Source organism: Neoarius graeffei, chromosome 14 (genome assembly GCF_027579695.1).
Source record: "Neoarius graeffei isolate fNeoGra1 chromosome 14, fNeoGra1.pri, whole genome shotgun sequence".
In the NCBI taxonomy this organism is placed as follows: Eukaryota; Metazoa; Chordata; class Actinopteri; order Siluriformes; family Ariidae; genus Neoarius; species Neoarius graeffei.
In genome coordinates this window covers 61,144,620-61,165,350 of record NC_083582.1, presented here as the reverse complement: position 1 = coordinate 61,165,350, position 20,731 = coordinate 61,144,620, and the positions used below count along the sequence as shown (strand labels likewise).

At 41.4% G+C, this 20,731-nt stretch overlaps 1 protein-coding gene across 3 annotated transcripts in view; it reads left to right on the top strand.

The window, feature by feature from the left end:
* The first annotated feature begins 3,465 nt into the window (after window positions 1–3,465).
* The window catches only part of kif19 (kinesin family member 19), a 120,681-nt gene continuing 103,415 nt past the window's right edge, over window positions 3,466–20,731 (top strand). For all 3 annotated transcript variants that reach the window (XM_060940166.1, XM_060940167.1, XM_060940165.1), the window contains exons 1-2: window positions 3,466–3,821; window positions 8,836–8,916. In XM_060940166.1, coding sequence (XP_060796149.1) covers window positions 3,783–3,821; window positions 8,836–8,916 — 120 coding nt within the window. In that variant the 5' untranslated portion in view covers window positions 3,466–3,782. The remainder of the gene's footprint in view (window positions 3,822–8,835; window positions 8,917–20,731) is intronic.

The window sequence follows — 20,731 nt, the reverse complement described above, 5'->3', positions numbered from 1 at the left end:
TCACCAGACGCTGTGTTTCCTCCTTTTTAATGCTCTGCCAGGCCTTTACTGCAACAGTTTTCAGTTGCTGTTTGTTTGTGGGCCTTTCTGTCTGAAGTTTAGTCTTTAACAAGTGAAATGCATGCTCAATTGGGTTGAGATCAGGTGACTGACTTGGCCATTCAAGAATATTCCACTTCTTTGCTTTAATAAACTCCTGGGTTGCTTTGACTTTATGTTTTGGGTCATTGTCCATCTGTATCATGAAACAATGACCAATCAGTTTGGCTGCATTTGGCTGGATTTGAGCACACAGTATGTCTCTGAATACCTCAGAATTCATCTGGCTGCTTCTGTCCTGTGCCACATCATCAAAAAACACTAGTGACACAGTGCCACTGGCAGCCATGCATGCCCAAGCCATCACACTGCCTCCGCCCTGTTTTACAGATGATGTGGTATGCTTTGGATCATGAGCTGTACCACGCCTTCACCATACTTTTTTGTATCCATCATTCTGGTAGAGGTTGATCTTGGTTTCATCTGTCCAAAGAATGTTCTTGCAGAACTGTGCTGGCTTTTTTAGATGTTTTTTAGCAAAGTCCAATCTAGCCTTTTTATTCTTGAGGCTTATGAGTGGCTTGCACCATGCAGTGAACCCTCTGTATTTACTTTCATGCAGTCTTCTCTTTATGGTAGATTTGGATATTGATACGCCTACCTCCTGGAGAGTATTGTTCACTTGGTTGGCTGTTGTGAAGGGGTTTCTCTTCACCATGGAAATTATTCTGCGATCATCCACCACTGTTGTCGTCTGTGGGCGTCCAGGTCTTTTTGCATTGATGAGTTCACCAGTTCTTTCTTTCTTTCTCTCTCTCTCTCTCTCTCTCTCTCTCTCTCTCTCTCTCTCTCTCTCTCTCTCAGGATGTACCAAACTGTAGATTTTGCCACTCCTAATATTGTAGCAATTTCTCGGATGGGTTTTTTCTGTTTTCGCAGTTTAAGGATGGCTTGTTTCACCTGCATGGAGAGCTCCTTTGACCGCATGTTTTCTTCACAGCAAAATCTTCCAAATGCAAGCACCACACCTCAAATCAACTCCAGGCCTTTTATCTGCTTAATTGAGAATGACATGACCTGGCGACTTATCCAGGGTGTACCCCGCCTTTCGCCTATAGTCAGCTGGGATAGGCTCCAGCTTGCCTGCGACCCTGTAGAACAGGATAAAGCGGCTAGAGATGATGAGATGAGATGAGACGAGACATATATTGCTCTGCTGTTGTGGTTATCAGAGTTTGCTAAGAACTGGTTCAGGGTGTCAGAAAGCATAGCATCGTCCTGGTCAGCGAGGTGCTACTCTTGTAGTCCGTTATAGCTTTAATACCTTTCCACATGCTGCAGGGCTTGTTGTTTTCAAAAGTGGCCCTCAATGCACTGTTGGTATCTGTGCTTGGCTTCTTTAATGCCCTTCTTCAGTTCTCTCTGGGCATTACTGTAAGCCAGCCTGTCTGACCTGTAGGCAACATTCCATGCCCTGAGCAGAGACCATACATTCTTGTCAAACCAGGGCTTTTGGTTTGGGAACACCTTGATGGTCTTGGTGGTTAACACAATGTCAGTACAGAAGGCTGAGCTATATGCCTCCTAGTCTGTACTCTGCACAAACAACTCCCAGTCTGTATTTTCAAAACAGTCCTGCAGCAGCGAAGTGGATTCTTCATTCCAGTCTTGGACAGTTTTAACAGCTGGTCATGTTCTGCAGATTAGAGGTCTGTAATTGGAGTCACCTCCAGTGTAATGTGGTCAGATAGGCCAAGGTATCAAGTCAAGTTTATTTGTATAGCGCTTTTAACAATAAACATTGTCGCAAAGCAGCTTTACAGAATTTGAATGACTTAAAACATAATCTAATTTTACCCCTAATCAATCCCTAATCTATCCCCAATGAGCACGCCTGTAGCGATGGTGGCAAGGAAAAACTCCCTCAGATGACATGAGGAAGAAACCTCGAGAGGAACCAGACTCAAAAGGGAACCCAGCCTCATTTGGGCAACAACAGACAACATAACTATAACATTAACAGTTTTAATATGATGACAGTTTCTTTGATGTTATATCTCTGATGGAAACTTGAGTGCAAAACTGTTCATGACAACTGCAGTCCTAAAGTTAGCAAGTCAACTGTAGTCCTCAGCCATAAAAGCATTACTGTAAGTGTCCAAGGTGTGGGGATGGGGCAGCTTTATAAGCTCCTGGAATATTGGTGTAAACCTGATCCAGAATATTCTTGTCTCTGGTTGGGAAATGTACATTATTATGCAGAGTCATACAGCTCCTCCAGAGCTAACTTAGCATTAGCCTGTAGTGGAATGTAAACAGCCGTGATTAAGATGGCAGTAAACTCCATCCATCCATCCATCCATCCATCCATCCATCCATCCATCCATCCATCCATTATCTGTAGCCGCTTTATCCTGTTCTACAGGGTCGCAGGCAAGCTGGAGCCTATTACAGCTAACTATGGGCGAGAGGCAGGGTACACCCTGGACAAGTCACCAGGTTATCACAGGGCTGACACAGAGACAAACAACCATTCACACTCACACCTACGGTCAATTTAGAGCCACCAATTAGCCTAACCTGCATGTCTTTGGACTGTGGAGGAAACTGGAGCACCTGGTGGAAACCCACGCAGACATGGGGAGAACATGCAAACTCCACACAGAAAGGCCCTCATTGGCCGCTGGGCTCGAACCCGGAACTTCTTGCTGTGAGGCAACATTGCTAAACCACTACACCACTGTGCCGCCGTGGTAAACTCTCATAAGTCATAATTATGTGAAACCATCTCATTATTATGGTGATGGAAACGGGCTTCTATAGATATGGCAGCTTGTAGTTGGTCATACCAAGCTGTCTGTGTTATCACAGGTTCAATATTGGAAAGCTGGGTTGAAGCTGAGGGCGGCACGGTGGTGTAGTGGTTAGCACTGTCGCCTCACAGCAAGAAGGTCCTGGGTTCGAGCCCAGCGGCCGGTGAGGGCCCTTCTGTGTGGAGTTTGCATGTTCTCCCCGTGTCTGCGTGGGTTTCCACCAGGTGCTCTGGTTTCCCCCACAGTCCAAAGACATGCAGGTTAGGCTAATTGGTGGCTCTAAATTGACCGTAGGTGTAAATGTGAGTGTGAATGGTTGTCCGTGTCTATGTGTCAGCCCTGGATGACCTGGCAACTTGTCCAGAGTGTACCCTGCCTCTCGCCCATAGTCAGCTGGGATAGGCTCCAGCTTGCCTGTGACCCTGTAGGACAGGATAAGCGGTTACAGATAATGGATGGATGGATGGGTTGAAGCTGAACCTCAGTGAATTTCTGTAGCAGGACTCAAAAGCACTAACACTGTTTGCCTACAGGGGGCGCGGTTATCACAGCTCAGCACAGTGATGAAGTGAGGAACCGGAGCTGAGCCTCAGCTGCTGTTAATGACGCGGTGGATATATGAGGCTTCGCTCTTCATCTCTAAGGGGACAAACAACATTGTTCTGTTTTCAGAGAGCAGCACGGACAGAGACAGCTTTTCACAGACACCGACGGGAACAGGCTGGTCTGTTTAAACGGGATAGAAAGATAGACGACACGCAGGCTGTCCATATTGAATAAATAAAGTGTATCTCCACTGGAGCGCTTTAAAGCAGAGGATCAGTGCAGAGGAAGGTGAGCTGCCTCACACGCTGTAGTCGAGGCAGGCGGCTCGCCGGGTGAAACATGGTGTTCTGCTGAGCCTCAGATATCCACAGTGACTGATTCACCATGAAAGATACAGGAGAATCGAAGGACCACCAACTAACAGTAAGTAGGACAACTCAGGCTTCATTAAGCTCATTTATTTTGCATTAATATTCCATGATGAATAAGGACACCATGGTACTTCATCATATTATAACACAGTCCTAGCTATAACTGCTCCAAATCTATACTGAGTATAGGATTAGGATTACATATTTTTAAATTATTGCAAAAATCTTGCCTGACATATTGGCCCCATCAGGTGGCACAGTGGTGTAGTGGTTTGCATTGTCGCCTCACAGCAAGAAGGTTCTGGGTTCGAGACCAGTGGCCGATAGAGGCCTTTCTGTGTGGAGTTTGCATGTTCTCCCCATGTCTGTGTGGGTTCCCTCTGAGTGCTCCGGTTTCCCCCACAGTCCAAAGACATGCAGGTTAGGCTAATAAAATTTTTTTTTATCTGTAATCGCTTATCCCATACAGAGCCGCAGGGGCCAAGCTGGACCCTATCCCAGCTGACCATGGGCGAGAGTCAGGCTACACCCTGGACAAGTCACCAGAGACACAAACAACCATTCACACTCACAGTCAATTTAGAGCCACCAATTAACCAAACCTGCATATCTTTGGACTGTGGGAGGAAACCCACGCAGACACGGGGAGAACATGCAAACTCCACACAGAAAGGCCCTCGTCGGCCACTGGGTTCGAACCCAGAACCTTCTTGCTGTGAGGTGACAGTGCTAACCACTACACCACCGTGGGTTAAGCTAATTGGTGGCTCTAAATTGACCGTAGGTGTGAATGTGAGTGTGAATGGTGTTTGTCTCTATGTGTCAGTCCTGCAATGACCTGGGTGTACCCCGCCTCTCGCTCATAGTCAGCTGGGATAGGCTCCAGCTTGCCTGCGACCCTGCACAGGATAAGTGGCGACGGATAATGGATGGATATTTTACGTATTAGGAATTTGCAGATCAGTAATTTACATTTAGATACATGAACGTTGTATTCACAACTACCTAAGAAAGATACACTTTTTTCTTTCAAGGACTGTCTACCATTTTGTTCATTTTTCTGACATGGAGTATGCTTTTTAAAGCAATTTTTAAATATGAAATCTTTACAATATGTTTTTAAAACTATTTTAGAGTCTAAATGTGAGTGTGACTGGTTGTTTGTCTCTATGTGTCAGCCCTGCAATGACCTGGCAACTTGTCCAGGGTGTACCCCGCCTCTCGCCCATAGTCAGCTGGGACAGGCTCCAGCTTGCCCGCGATCCTGCACAGGATAAGCGGTTATGGATGGATGGATGGATATTGGCCCCATCATGAGTCACTATCTGGGTAGCATGGTGGTTAGCACTGTCGCTTCACAACAAGAAGGTTCTGGGTTCGAGCCCAATGGCTGATGGGGGGGGGGCCTTTCTGTGTGGAGTTTGCATGTTCTCAATGTCTGTGTGGGTTTCTATCTGGGTGCCCCAGCTTCCCCCAAAGACATGCAATGAGGTTAACTGGATACTCTAAATTGTCTTTAGGTATGAATGGTTGTTTCCGAAGCCTGGAAATGGAAGGGCTGTGGCAGGAAGAGCATCTGGCGTAAAACTATGCTCCAATTAACAACATGTGCCTCAATAGGGTCCGCATGGACCCTGACTTGGAAACTGTGCTGGACAAGAAAGATGATGATGATGAGTCAATATGTCTTTTCTATGCTGCTATGCTCTTATGCATCTCTGTCAACAAATACCAAGTCACTTTTTAGCAGTCCTGGCTTATATCAATCACTTATCGACATGCTCCTAAAAAATAAGCATACAAGTAATATTTTTGCTTAACTGTTAACAGACAAGAGGGAACCAATGGGTTGAGCAACTGCAAAAAACTTAGTAGAGCATGGACAAGTGAAAAACTTTCAGTGAAGAAAGTATGTCACATTGAATCAGGACATTTTCCAGAGTCTAGGCAATGGATGTGTCAAGAACAGCGAGTTTAATCACGTTAACCTAGCCCTAGTTATAACTGTACAATAACAACTTCTACTTCTACTCCGAGTGCATATACAGGTACTGTGTAAAAGCCTTTTAGGCACCCTGTGTTTTTTAGTACACACTTTGTGATAGATTTTTATTATATGACTTGAATTTATGAATTTTATGATTTTGATTTTATAACAGAAACATGATATGCATAGTGTGTAAGGGTGAACATGAAGAAGCAGCAGAAGAAGAAGAAGAAGCCTTTATTTGTCACATCTACACAAGCACAGTGAAATTCCTTCTCTACATTTAACCCATCTGAAACCGTGAACACTCGCATGCACACACACGTGAGCAATGAGCACACACACATACCCAGAGCAGTGGGCAGCTATGCTACATCACCCAGGGAGCAGTTGGGGGTTAGATGTCTTGGTCAAGGGCACTTCAGCCATGATACAGAGGGAGGGGAAAGCACTGTTCATTTACTCAACTCCCCTCATGTTTTTCCTGCCGATCCCAGAAATCAAACCGGTGACCCTTTCGACCCAAGACTGCTTCTCAAACCTTCAGGCCATGGCATGCACTACATATGTAGAGCATATGTTCACAAAATGAAGTATGTAGTTTTATTCTAATTGGTTACCGACATTCTGGACACACTGTAATGTTAGTGTAATTTATTATTAGGACCTCTAATCTGTAATCTATAACTATCATCTAGCCCAAACCAATCATATTATATTTTAGATCTAAATAAGCTTTCTGACTCTTCTATACAGGGCAGCACGGTGGTGTAGTGGCTAGCACTGTCGCCTCACAGCAAGAAGGTCCTGGGTTCGATCCTAGCGGCCGGCGAGGGCCTTTCTGTGTGGAATTTGCATGCTCTCCTCGTGTCCGCGTGGGTTTCCTCTGGGTGCTCCTGTTTCCCCCACAGTCCACAGGCATGCAGGTTAGGCTAATTGGTGGCTCTAAATTGACTGTAGGTGTGAATGGTTGTCTGTGTCTATGTGTCAGCCCTGTGATGACCTGGCGACTTGTCCAGGGTGTACCCCGCCTCTCGCCCATAGTCAGCTGGGATAGGCGACACCTTGCCTGCGACCCTGTAGGACAGGATAAGCAGCTACAGATAATAGAAGATAACTCTTCTGTACACCATTCTAATGGCTCTGTTTCTACAACCCTGTTTTTTAAAAAGTTGGGAGCCTGTGTAAAATATAAATAATGATTTGCAAATTAAGGAAGCCCTATATTTCATTGAAAATAGTACAAAGACAACATATCAAGTGTTGAAACTGAGAAAGTTTATTGTTGTTTGAAAAATATATGCTCATTTTGAATTTGATGTTCACATTTCAAAAGCATGTTTCAAAAAAGTTGGGACAGCGGCATGTTTACCCCATGTCGCATCACCTCTACTTTTAACACTCTGGAAGTGTTTGGGAACTGAGGAGACCAATTTCTGTAGCTTTGAAAGTGAAACGTCCCATTCTTGCCTGATGTACAATTTCAGTTACTAAACAGTTTGGGGTCTCCTTTGTTGTATTTTTTTTTTCATAATGCACCAAATGTTTTTAATGGGAGACAGGTCTGGATTGCAGGCAGACCAGTTTAGCACTCAGACTCTTTTACTATGGAGCCATGTAGTTGTAATACATGCAGAATACAGTTTGGCATTGTCTTGCTGAAATAAGCAATGTCTTCCCTGAAAAAGATGTTGTCTGGATGGTTCCTCTTCTCTTTAGCTTGGAGCATGTGATGTCCACGATTTGCAGACCACAGGACAATTTTCCACTTCGTTTCAATCATAGCTGAGCTTGGTCCCAGAGAAGGTAGTGGTGTTTCTGGATATTGTTTATATCTAATTTCTTCTTGGCATGGTAGAAATTTAACTTGCATTTGTGGATGCAGTGACAAACTGTCTTCACAGACCGTGGTTTACTAAAGTGTTCCTGAGCCCATGTAGCGATTTCCACTACAGAATCATGTCTGTTTTTAACGCAGTGTCATCTGAGGGCCCAAAGATCCTGGGCATCGAATGCTGGTTTTCAGCCTTGTACCTTGCGTACAGAGATTTCTCCTGACTCTCTGAAACTTTTAATGATTATTTACTGTAGATGATGTGATCCCCAAATTCTTTGCAGTTATAAGTTGATGAACATTATTCTTAAGATGTTGCACTATTTGCCCACACAGTCTTTCAGAGAGCAGCGAACCCCTTCCCATCTTTACTTCGGAGAGACTCAGCCTCTCTGGGATGCTCTTTTTATACCCATTCATTTTACTGACCTGTTGCCAATTAACCAAATTAGGTGTGAGACGTTCCCCCAGGTTTTATTTTATTTAGCATTACCCAACTTTTCCAGTCTTTTGTTTCCACTGTCCCAACTTTTTTGGAACATCTTGCTAGCATTAAATTCAAAATGAGCAATTTTTTTAAAAAAAAAGAGGTTTCTGTTTCAACATTTGATATATTCTCTTTCTACTATTTTCAGTGAAGTATAGGGTTTCCATGATTTGCAGATCCTCACATTCAGTTTTCATTTACATTTTACAGTGTCTCAACCTTTTTGGAAACGGGGTTGTACAACACCAAAATCAGTTTGTCAAACCTGGGTTGAATCTTCATCCTCTGAGAGTTGTGTGCTTGTTTCCCAGTGATCTTTTGACCCTGGACTGAATAATTCACATTGCCTGGGTCAGTTGCCTCTCCCTTTTTCCTCTACAGTAGCACTGAACTGGAGCAGCTCTCAATCATGGCTGCACCTTTGAACTGCTAGAAAGAATGAAGAGTGTGCAGGCCAATTAAACGACCAGCTAACAGATTACGTGGCTTCTTTATCTAACATAGCCCGAATCGGGCAATATTCAGTATTGGATCCAGACCTCAAAATAAGATGTTTTCAAAATGAAAGTGACACATGGTGATGGTAATCATCGAAAAAAAATATTTTCGTTGAAATTTTGACTTGTGCTTAGATATTTTTATTAGCTTCAGAGTTTCTGCAGCACGACTTTATATTTTGTTAATATAACTTGGTTTGTCAAGTGAGAATCATTACTTCCACCATATTCACCATGGCTATGTCCGTGCTTGTTTCGCAGGTGGCTTTGCGAATCCGGCCTCTGAGCGATGTCGAGATAGAAGAAGGGGCTGCAATAGTAGCCCATCGAGTCGACGACCAGGTAAGAGTTTGGCATCCTTATGTGTGTATTGACAACCTGATTTGGCTGATTTGTAAGAAATTCCAACTAGTGAAGCAGTTGTCAGTTGGTTTTTCTTTGCTGTCATACTGAGAAAAAGAACAACCACTAACACCACCCTTACTTCTATCGTAAGCCTTTATATTTGCTTACATGACTCGAATATTTTATTGCAGTCATTTTTATGTATGATTTATCTTGACTAACTATAAGCAGTTGGATAGTTTGCTCCTGGTTTCTAGTCACAACGAAACGAACAAAAGTTCCAGAAACGAGCTTCGATGTGGCATTTCTATCTAGAGTCTGCTGATGTTCTTTCACATGGGGATCAAAGTAGTATGAGGAAAACAGGCCAGCAGAACAAGAACACGATCCAGGCTGTAGGCATATTTCAAAGACAAGAATACATCAACAAGGCCGCTCATAGTTTAATCACAACATGTAAATCACTGGCACGGCACATAAAAGTGTACAAAAGTATTTATGCATTTAGATGCAGTTTGAAAGCCTTAATCTATGTGCATGACATACAGTTGATACAGCAGGAAATGACCCAAGTATTAGGGTTCCTGGTTCAATCCTGAGCTCGAGTTATAATCTGTGTAGGGTTTTACCTGTAGCTCCTCATATCTGCATGGACTTCCTCTGATTTTGTTCTACCTCCAAAAAACATGACAGTAGGACGAATTGGCTATGCTAGATTGGCCCTAGTTGTGAATCTTTGCAATGGATCCACCCACATAGGCCTGGGTGATAAACTGATAGCGATATGTACAGTCGATAGACACTTTATCAATAGCAATAAGAAAATTCTTAAATAGAATATTCGATGGTTTCACTCAAACGTATTAAAGGCAACGCTCCAGAAAAGCACATAATGAAGTTCAGTTGCATAAACAAACCCCAGGCGTGCTCCATCCCTGGCTCATCAACGGCCAATCATATCCCTTGATAATGGAGATTGACACGTAAACATCCACATATTTAACAGGTGTGTTGTTCGGTTGCAGCATCAACATGTGACGACAACAGAAACCAAATCAAGTGTTTCCCAAATACACATTCGGTGATAGCTGGCAGAAAGGGCTAATCTTACCTTCCAGCACAAAAATACTCTACCTCATGTGATTTCGGATCGCGTTGGAGTGTGCTCCACTTGCACAGATTGGAATTTGCTCAGCTCATGCTGCTCAGTATATTGCACATATTATCCATCAGAAACAAGCACAGATTGTGTTTTTAAATTTTGTGTCTGATAACAAAAACAAACAAAAAAAATGCCTAAGAGATTTCTGTTCCTGGCATGAAAATTGAATGACCAAATGTACACGGATCGTTGCTGTCCTTTTAATAATCAGTTAAATAGGTTAGAAAAAAGTGCTATTGTAAAGTTGACTGGACTCAAACACTCCATGTTATCATGGTAACATTGACAATAACACGTAACGTGCACACTGATTAAGATTGGCCAAACAGCCAACCACATGCACAGAGAGCTTTCACACTGCACACAATCATCCCAACACAATACAGTTCCTTTTGGTGATACAGTAAGTTATGTTCATTATTATTTATATATCGCTCAAAAAATATTCTTGTTCTTCATACTTTTTGCTAAAATGGGTCACCAATACACTTTGGGCGGCCATTAATATACCCGGGCCTCCTACCTGAGTAAAGTCTGTGTGAGGCGAAAACTCTGTGCAGACGATGAGGAAATTGTTGATAAAAGTAAGGTGTTTAAAGTCAAAATTAAGTGGATAAATTCAAGTTTTTCTCCTGGTAATTATTAAAAATGGGTCATTAAAAATAATGAATAATTATCCATATCGACTGAAATGAAACCTTTTATTGTGACAAATTTTTCAGCAATATCACCCAGCTCTACGTCTGAGGCATACAGTATTTCTGTCTGACTCCCATTGTTTCCGTGATCTAAGAGACTCTGACTCAGATAAAGTGCTTACGAAAGATGAATGAAAGAAAAGTGAAATGTTCTGGACTGACTCAGTGTGCTCAGATCACCCTGCGCTTTATTAAATTTGCTGCGTTCTTTTAAAATAACAATATAGAAATTACTATATTTGTTTACAGGGATGAGAATTTTCCGCGGATCCGCGGAATTCCGAGTTTTTCCCGCTAAAAATGTCATTTTTGTGAAACGTGTAAATCCGTTGAGAAAATTTCGGGGGGGGTGGTTCGGGGTGTGTGTGTATGGTTAACGATCTGTGGTCACCTTATAACGCAGACATCCTGAGTCTCCCGGAAGTTCCGGGAGTCTCCCGCATATTGATAGCGGCTCCCTGATGCCCGCAAATTGGAGAAAATCTCCCGGAATCTAGAGCAAGCGAGCAAGCACGTGCACGCGAAACATTGTCTACCTCGCGCATCTTAGAATGTGCGCATATGACGGAGCGCGAGAGAGAGACTGCGCGTGTGCCTGTTCATGTAGCGCATGCTAGACAAAGAGCATCCTGATTGGGTTACTCAGCAAAATAAGCCAATCAGTTTTCAGTGTGGGCGGGCTTTTATCTCTTTTCTCGAGGACCGAAGTTTTCAGTTGAGTCAGTGCAGCCTACAGGATTGTCATGGCAGAGAGAGAGCGCGTGCGCCAAAAAACGAAAATACAAAACCCACTTCACCTCAGATTACACAAAAGAATATCCCTGTCTAATAAGGGTCAAAAATAATGACAGTTTTGCGCAATGTACTGTTTGCAGCAGTGGTTTCAGCATCGCCCATGGTGGCTTAAATGATTGTAAAGGACATGTTGAGGTGAGGAGTGTCAGTTCATGTGCATTATATTTAGGTCTACAACAGGCTGTCATGAAAAGACCAAACTTACTGAAGATTTCTGTAAAGTAACAATGTATGAATATACATCATATATATCACATATATCAAATACACGTCATATACAAGTGTGTATCTTTTATAAATGGGGTTAGCTTATCTAATGTAGCATGTTGGGGAGAATCATAGTATCATATCTATATTTCTGATAAAATTTTAGGTATGATACTGTGTATAACTCTCCTATTTATTGCTCATTTCATAGGGGATGGGGGGGGGGGGGGGATTGCTGCCGTGTGCCATGCGGGAGCGTCTGCCCAAATTTTTTAGGCCGAGATGAACTTATAGTTTTTGATTTAAAAAAAATTTCCAATATGTAATGCCCATTGTACATGCCTGTTCTTTAATTCAAAATCACCATCTTGATCTTCAAATTGACCATATGGTATCTGTATTACATTACACAACATCCTGTCCAGATAAAACCTAGTTACTACACACAACAGTTGAAAGGGAAGTGATAAGTGATGTTGAATGTTGCCTGCTTAATATGCAAGACCTCCTGCTACCATGATAACATCAGAAGAAAGCTTAAGAGAATTATATGATAGAACTTTTTTCTGATTTGCACTTCATTTTAAAGGATTAGAGTATTCAAAGACATGAATAGCTAAAATGCAGAAATATAATACTGTAGAGCTCGTTTATATTAAAAGGTGCATTGATTTTTTTTTAAATCATCAAATGTGAATTGATTAAAAACAAGTCTCTTGTCCCATATTAATCATTTTCACCTGGGAGTCCACCAAGAAGGGGAATTTATTTCCAAATAAATTGCAACTTTTTGCTGATAAAATTAATGGTTTTGGGGTAAAAAAAATAGTCAAAAATCATTAGCTCCTGCCCCCTGGGCCCCCACCGGGGCTCTGCCAGGGAAATCGATAAATCAAATGGGATAAAGAACTGTTTCCAATGGGCATGGCTCAATAGTAGCATTACCGTGCAGATAGGGACAGAAACTGTGACGACGTGCCTGACGGAACATATCCGAAAAGTGGACGTGCCGGGAAAGGTTCTGTGTATTCTGTGCTCAGATATGATCAATTATGGAAACAGAGGAGCTAGAAACATCCAGGAGCACATCAAAACAAAAAAGCACAAAGGTACATTTTACTTAAATTGTCAAAGATAGAGTCAGGAGGAATCTAATATATTGTTACGGTTACCTCCATTATCGCTCACGATATATATTTGTTATCTTAAAGTTTATAAACATTTTAAACCATCATTGAATTTGAAAACATTCATATATATATATATATATATATATATATATATATATATATATATATATATATAAAGGCGCACCCCCCCTTTCAAACCCCCCCATACACGCTTTGCATGCGTTATGTCTGCCCTGGCAGACATTTCAGAGTTTTTTTAAATGTCCCATTCTCATCCCTGTGTTTATAATCAGTTGGCGAGAATGAAACGTGTCTTTTCACAAACGGCTGCTTAGCCCTTTAACCTCCTTGGACCTTTTGATGGGTGTAGACATGTGTTATACACACATTACTACTTGGTTTTACTGTTTTAAAAAAAAATGTTTTACGTTTTTTACTGTAGTTACTGAATAATTCATAGTAGTGACTGAATCACCTGCTTTTATATAAATAACTGGAGAATGCATTCAAACTGTAAAGGCTTAAACTGCTGGTTGTTGCTCACAGGAAAATATTCTTTTGATCATTGAATTTTTATCTCCCGCTGGCCGAAAGGCCTGAAGGGAGATTATGTCGTGGCGACGTCCATCCGTCCATCCCAGGAAAGGGTACTCGCCTTCTGAAATCAACTCTTCTCAGTTTTTGGAGGAATTTCACGAAACTTGACAAGAGGCATTGTTATATGTCGGTAGTACGCGTATTGTAATTTCATTAAATTCGGTCACATTTTTACCAGGGTTACAACCCTTGATTAACAAAATTATGATTTGACAATTTCTTGAGTGTGTTTTCCTTCTGAAATCAACTCCTTTCACAATTTGTGGAGGAATTTCACCAAACTTGGCAGAAGCCATTGTTGTACGGTATGTCGGTAGTACGCATACTGTAATTTCATTAAATTCGGTCACATTTTACCAGAGTTACAACTCTTGATTAACAAAATGATTATTATCTCCTGCTGGCCGAAAGGCCCGAAGGGGGATTATGTTGTGGTGATGTCCATCCTTCGGTCCCGGGAACACAGCAAAATCCCCAGTGTTGAATTAACACCCAGAGTGTTGATTTAACACCCTAATATGTTTATATGTGTACAATTAGACACAAATGAACTCTGAAAGTGTTAATTCAACACTGGGGAATTTGCTGTGAAGGGTGCTCACCTTCTGAAATCAACTCCTCTCATAATTTTTGAAGGAATTTCATGAAACTTGACAGGATTCTTTATGTCAGTAATACGCATACTGCAGTTTTGTTCAGTTCAGTCGCATTTTACCAGAGTTATGGCCCTTGATTACCAAACTTGTACTTTGACAATTTCATGAGGGTGTATTAAGCACTTATAACATAGCTATAGTTGCCAGCGGGGGATATTGTGCTCTCAGAGCACTATTATTATATTTGTGTCATTGTGACACTGGAGAAATGAATCAGAGTGCATTGTGTAACTGCAAGGACCAGCACGAGTTAAATGAGGGTTGTGTGTTTTTTTTTTAAAGATATTGTTAGTTCCACATCAGAAGAGAAAACACAGTCTGTAAAGCAACCATTGGACCTAAAGCCATGATCTGATCCATTTATACAGTACTGTGCAAAAGTCTTTGGCACCCTATTTTTTTCATACAAACTTTGTTATAGATTTCTATTTTATGACTTCTATGTTATCGAGTCAGTACAAAAACATTTTAGAGTCCAAACGTTCATTTTCCAGCACAAAATTAAATGTTACAGAAAAAAAGTTTGTATCTGAGCAGCATATTACATAAGCGACCACTTTTCAGAAAAAAAAGAAAACATAATGAAAGCTACGGGGTTTTGGTGCAAAATGAAGATGCGAGTATGACAGTCAAAGTGTCCAGAAGAACTGTGGCTGGTTCTGTGAGATGCTCAGTCAAACCTGCAGCTCATTTCCTTATCAAACTGCACTCATTGTACCTGAGACTACTAATTTTTTTTTTAAAGCAAAGGATCGTCTCACACCAAATATTGACTTTGTTTCATTTATTATGGCTTACTGCTGTTTATAGCAACTTTTTTTGAATGTTGAAACATTTCATTTCATTATTTTTAAGCCATTTTTGGTCTACAGCATTTCTTTACATGTGCCTAAGACTTTTGCACAGAACTACAGTGGCATGCAAAAGTTTGGGCACCCTTACTGAAAATGGCTGTTACTGTGAATAGTTAAGTGAGCAGAAGATGAACTGATCACCAAAAGACATAAAGGTAAAGACGACACATTTATTTTCAGCGTTTTCTGCAGGATTTGTGTATTATTTTTGTTTTGTACAATTGGAGAGTGAAAAAAGAAAAGGAACACCATACGAAAGTTTGGGCATCCCAATACATTTGAGTTCTCAGGTAACTTTTATCAAGGTTCCAGACCTTAATTAGCTTATTGAGCTGTGGCTTGTTCAAATTCTTCGTTAGGAAAGGTCAGATGATGCAGATTTCAAAGTTGTATAAATTCTCTGACTCCTCAAACTTGTCCCTAAAATCAACAGCCATGGGCTCCTCTAAGCAACTCCCTCGCATTCTAAATAATAAAATAATTGATGCTCACAAAGCAGGAGAAGGCTACAAGAATATAGCAAAGTGTTTTCAGGTAGCTGTTTCCTCAGATTATAATGTTATTAAAAAATGGCAGTTAAAAGAAAGTGGAAATCAAGGTGAAGTCTGGAAGATGAAGAAAACTTTCTGAAAGAACTGCTTGTTGGATTGCTAGAAAGGTAAATTTAAAACCCCTGTTTGACTGCAGAAGACCTTCAGAAAGATTTAGCAGACCCTGGAGTGGTGGTGCACTGTTCTACTATGCAGCGACACCTGAACAAATATAACCTTCATGGAAGAGTCATCAGAAGAAAACCGTTCATGCGTCCTAGCCACAAAATTCAGCGTCTGAAATTTGCAAATGAACATCTAAATAAGCCTGATGCATTTTGGATACAAAGTCCTGTGGACTGATGAAATCAAAATAGAACTTTTTGGCCACAATGTGCAAAGGTATGTTTGGAGAAAAAAGGGTGCCAAATTCCAGGAAAAGAACACCTCTCCAACTCTGAAGCATGGGTGTGGATCGATCATGCTTTGAGGTTGTGTTGCAGCCAGTGGCACAGGACACAGTTCAATGGTCAAGGGAAGCATGGATTCGAATAAATACCAGCAAATTCAACATCACACCATCTGTACAAAAGTTGAAGTTAAAAAGAGGATGGGTCCTACAATAAGACGATGATCCAAAACACACCTCAAAATCTACAATGGAATACCTCAAGAGGCCCAAGCTGAAGGTTTTGCCCTGGCTCTCACAGTCCCCTGACCTAAACATCATTGAAAATCTGTAGATAGATCTCAAAAGAGCAGTGCATGCAAGACAGCCCAAGAAACTTGTAGAACTGGAAGCCTTTTGCAAGGACGAATGTGTGAAAATCCCCCAGGTAAGAACTGAAAGATTATTAGCTGGCTACAAAAAGTGTTTACAAGCTGTGATACTTGCCAAAGGGGGTGTTAGGGTGCCCAAACTTTTTTGCTTCAGGCCCTTTTCCTTTTTTGTCATTTTGAAAATGTAAAAGATGAAAATAAAAAATTGTTTTTGTTTAAAATATAAAGGGAATGAGTCATCTTTAACTTTATGCCTTTTGGAGATCATTTCATCTTCAACTTTTTTCAATTTTTTTAATTGAATTTTTATCTCATTTTATTATTTTATTTATACTATTGTTTAATTCTTATTAATTTTATTCCCCATTTATTTTATGTAATTTTATTTTCTATTGTTTACTGTTTTGCTTTTACTTCTGTAAAGCACATTGAACTGTCACTGTGTATGAAATGTGCTATATAAATATACTTGCCTTGCCTTGCCTTCAACTTGCTTAACTGTTCACAGTAACAGCAATTTTGACCAGGGGTGCCCAAACTTTTGCATACCACTGTATATGTTTGCCTGATTGTGGCTCAACCACTAAAAAGTCTCAAACAGAATTAAAGGTTTGGATAATAAAGTATAAGAGGAACCAAGGTCTCTGATGGGTATATTTAACACATGACCAGATGCTATTTACGCAAGTGTCTGTTGTGTCATGATGCTGTCTACAGGTCAGGGCTGATTATTCCCTCTATTAGTGGAATGAAGAGTGCAAAGCTCTGGGGTCTGAGTTATATTTAGGTTACACCCTGGGAATAAATCCTTTCACACAGCTGTGAGCGCTCGCAGTAATTTAGTGATTGATGACGACTGTGGTGACGCGGATGCTGCTTGGTTTGAAAATAATTGATCATGCGTGATGATTGTTGCTGTGTTCTTATTGTCTGATAGTTAGACAGGAGCAAAGAGAGAAGGCAGGATGTTAATTTGATTAGTTACGTTTGGCGTAATCCAAATTAGTGAAGGCCCCAATTAAGAGCTGGTGAAAGAGGCTTGTGTTTACAAGGAAAGTGTGTAGTAAATAAATATACCTGTGGGAAGTTCAGTTTCCAAGAAGGGCATTTGAAAAAAGGAAATGTTATGTCCTTGTAGTGGAGTAGCAGAATATGAAATAATAGCAAATATTGATTGATGAGAACCTTTTCTGTCCTTGGATGTCACAAAATTTTCTTCAGCTGAACACAGATAAAACAGAAGTAATTCTATTTGGGGGAAAAAAGATGAAAGACTCAGGATTACCACTATTCTTGACACAAAGGGGATTAAAACAAAAGATATGGTTAAAGGGCCCATGGCATGGTGGTTTGTTGATGCTTTAAACGGGCTCGTGGAGGCTTCCGGATGTTATATCCGCAGCCTTTCTCGAAATTAACCCTTGGTACGTAGATATAGCCTCCTGGGAGAAAGCCCCATTTCAGCGCTTTTCCCAGTGCGTCATTTTGCTAATGAGAAGCAGGAGGCGGGGAAGGGTAGACGGTGGGGGCATGCCATGGGGGGAGGGGGAGGGGCTGCCGTCTGCCTCCCTAGCCGGCCGAGAGCGCTCCTCGTCGGGCACGGCCAGGCAGGCGAATGCCCTGGTCCGTCCGCCCTGTCTAAAAAAATGGTACAACTCGAGCCCATGTACCTGGCTAACTGCAGGAAGCGGTTAGCTGCACAGCTAATGTAGCCATTGCTAGGCTAACGCACCGATTTTAAAACACGGCAAAACGACCAGTTATACACTTACTTGTTCGGTGTTTGTTGCTGATGCGGCAGGGATGCTTGGCACAGACCCAGGCTTCAGTGACAGTTGATGTGCAAAACCTGCCTTACTGTCCCAAGTTGTGGAAACATTCATCAGGAAAATGCTTCTGACAAACATACACCGTCTTAGGTAGACTCGACGGCGTATTATTGAAGTAAATAAAATTAAGCCACTGCGTCTTCAGGGGGTCTCCCGTCGGCAGTAAAAACAGACTCCTTTCTGTGTTGTCACATCCATGTACGGCGCAATTCTCCTCACTACAAAATGTAGTCATGTGTTCTGTGCATGAGCAGTAGGCTTGGTAGGACAAACAGCAACTTTTGAGTTGGGCTGGCAATCCATACAGTGGGTGGGAATCCAGAGGGGGGGCGTGGGGATCATCTCCCTTGCTGACGTCGGCAAGGGAAGAGTTTATCAACGCGCCGTTTTGACGCGCCATTCTCAAATGTTGGGCATAGTTTGGGTTACACATTATGAAATTTCTAGCCACTGGGGTGACTTAAGAAGGTCAGAGGAACTCATTTTAACGTTAAAAAACCTCAGAAAGTGAAAATTTCATGCCATGGGAGCTTTAAAAATCTTGGTGTTTTCATTGACAGCGAGCTAAACTTTGACAGTCACATGAAAGCAATCACTAAATTGGCATTTTATCACCTAAAAAACATTTTCAAACTAAGAGACTTATGTCAAAAAATGATCTGGAAAAACTTATACATGCCTTCATCTCTAGTAGGGTTGAATACTGCAATGGCCTTTTCACAGGCCTGCCAAAAAAGACCATCAAACAACTTCAGCTGGTTCAAAATGCAGCGGCTAGGGTTCTCACACGAACAAAAAGAACAGAGCACATTACTCCAATTCTAAGGTCCCTTCACTGGTTTCCAGTAAGCTACAGAATTGACTTTAAAGCATTGCTGCTGGTGTACAAATCTCTAAATGGTACACGGCCCAATTACCTCTCTGATATGTTGCAGCGGCCTAACCCAATCAGATCTACCAGATCGCAGCAGCAAAATTTACTGTTAAAACCTGTTGTTAAAACAAAGTGTCGTGAAGCAGCTTTTAGCTACTATGCAGTGCAGCTATGGAACCAACTCCCAGAGGACATCAAAAATGCTCCTGCTGTTGGCAGCTTCAAATCTAGACTAAGGACCAAGCTGTTTTCAGATGCTTTCTGCTAACTGATAAATATCATCATCTTTACATGTTTTAAACTTTACTTAACTTTTACAGTCTCTGCATGTTTTAAACTTTACTTAACTTTTATTCTATTTTATTCTGCTGTTTTTTTACTGAACTTTTACTTCATTTTATTATTGTATTTCTACTATTGGGCGGCACAGTGGTGTAGTGGTTAGCGCTGTCGCCTCACAGCAAGAAGGTCCTGGGTTCGAGCCCCGGGGCCGGCGAGGGCCTTTCTCTGTGGAGTTTGCATGTTCTCAATGTCTGTGTGGGTTTCTATCTGGGTGCCCCAGCTTCCCCCAAAGACATGCAATGAGGTTAACTGGTGACTCTAAATTGACCGTAGGTGTGAATGTGAGTGTGAATGGTTGTCTGTGTCTATGTGTCGGCCCTGTGATGACCTGGCGACTTGTCCAGGGTGTACCCTGCCTTTCGCCCGTAGTCAGCTGGGATAGGCTCCAGCTTGCCTGCGACCCTGTAGAAGGATAAAGCGGCTAGAGATAATGAGATGAGATGAGATTTCTACTATTGTTTAATTCTTATTTTTTTTTCTCTCTTCTTCCCCCTTTATTTTATGTAATTTTATTTTCTATTGTTTACTGTTTTGCTTTTACCTCTGTAAAGCACATTGAACTGCCACTGTGTATGAAATGCGCTATATAAATAAACTTGCCTTGCCTTGCCTTGGATTTAAGCACCGCAAATAAGATCATAGTGTGTTGTCTGAACCACATTTAACTGAGAGACAACATTTTTGTTAGATATCATAATCATGTCACAAAAAAAGACATGCGCTTCTTTGTCTGCACTTTCAAAATAATTACAAAAGAACCAGTTATCGTTGTGGACTGGCATCTTATCCAGGGTATTTTCCTCACCTTGCATATGGTGTTCCTGGTATGGACTCAGGATCCACCATGAATTTGTCATTTTCTATCCAGGGTGTTTCAAAAAAATTGATATCATTTCACAGTCTAATAACTTTGCCAATTCTTGTTCAATTGACCCCAAATTTTAACAACCTGTGTGGAAACAGGTCAAAATTTTGTTTCATGTTTTTTATTTTATTTAATGTTTTTAGGTATAGAAATGTCATTCACTGGAAAAGAAAAGACGTTTTGTGTGTTAGAGTACGCTCAAACACAGTCGAACAAGACTGTTCACCATGCGTTTATGAGAAAATTCTCAAAAAATCCACCAACTGCGATGCAGATTTGGACACGGCACAAAAAGTTCAAAGAGGAAGGCTGTCTGTGTGTCTGTGTCTCAGGCGACACGCATATTGAACATTTGTGAAATCGTTCATGGAATCCACATACCTTTGAATTTCTCATTCAAATTTTGAGGAATAAATCTTATATTGCTCAGAATTAAGCCTGTTCAGTTTCATTTGCCTAGATTATGTGGTTTCTGGGATATTTACAGCTCAAA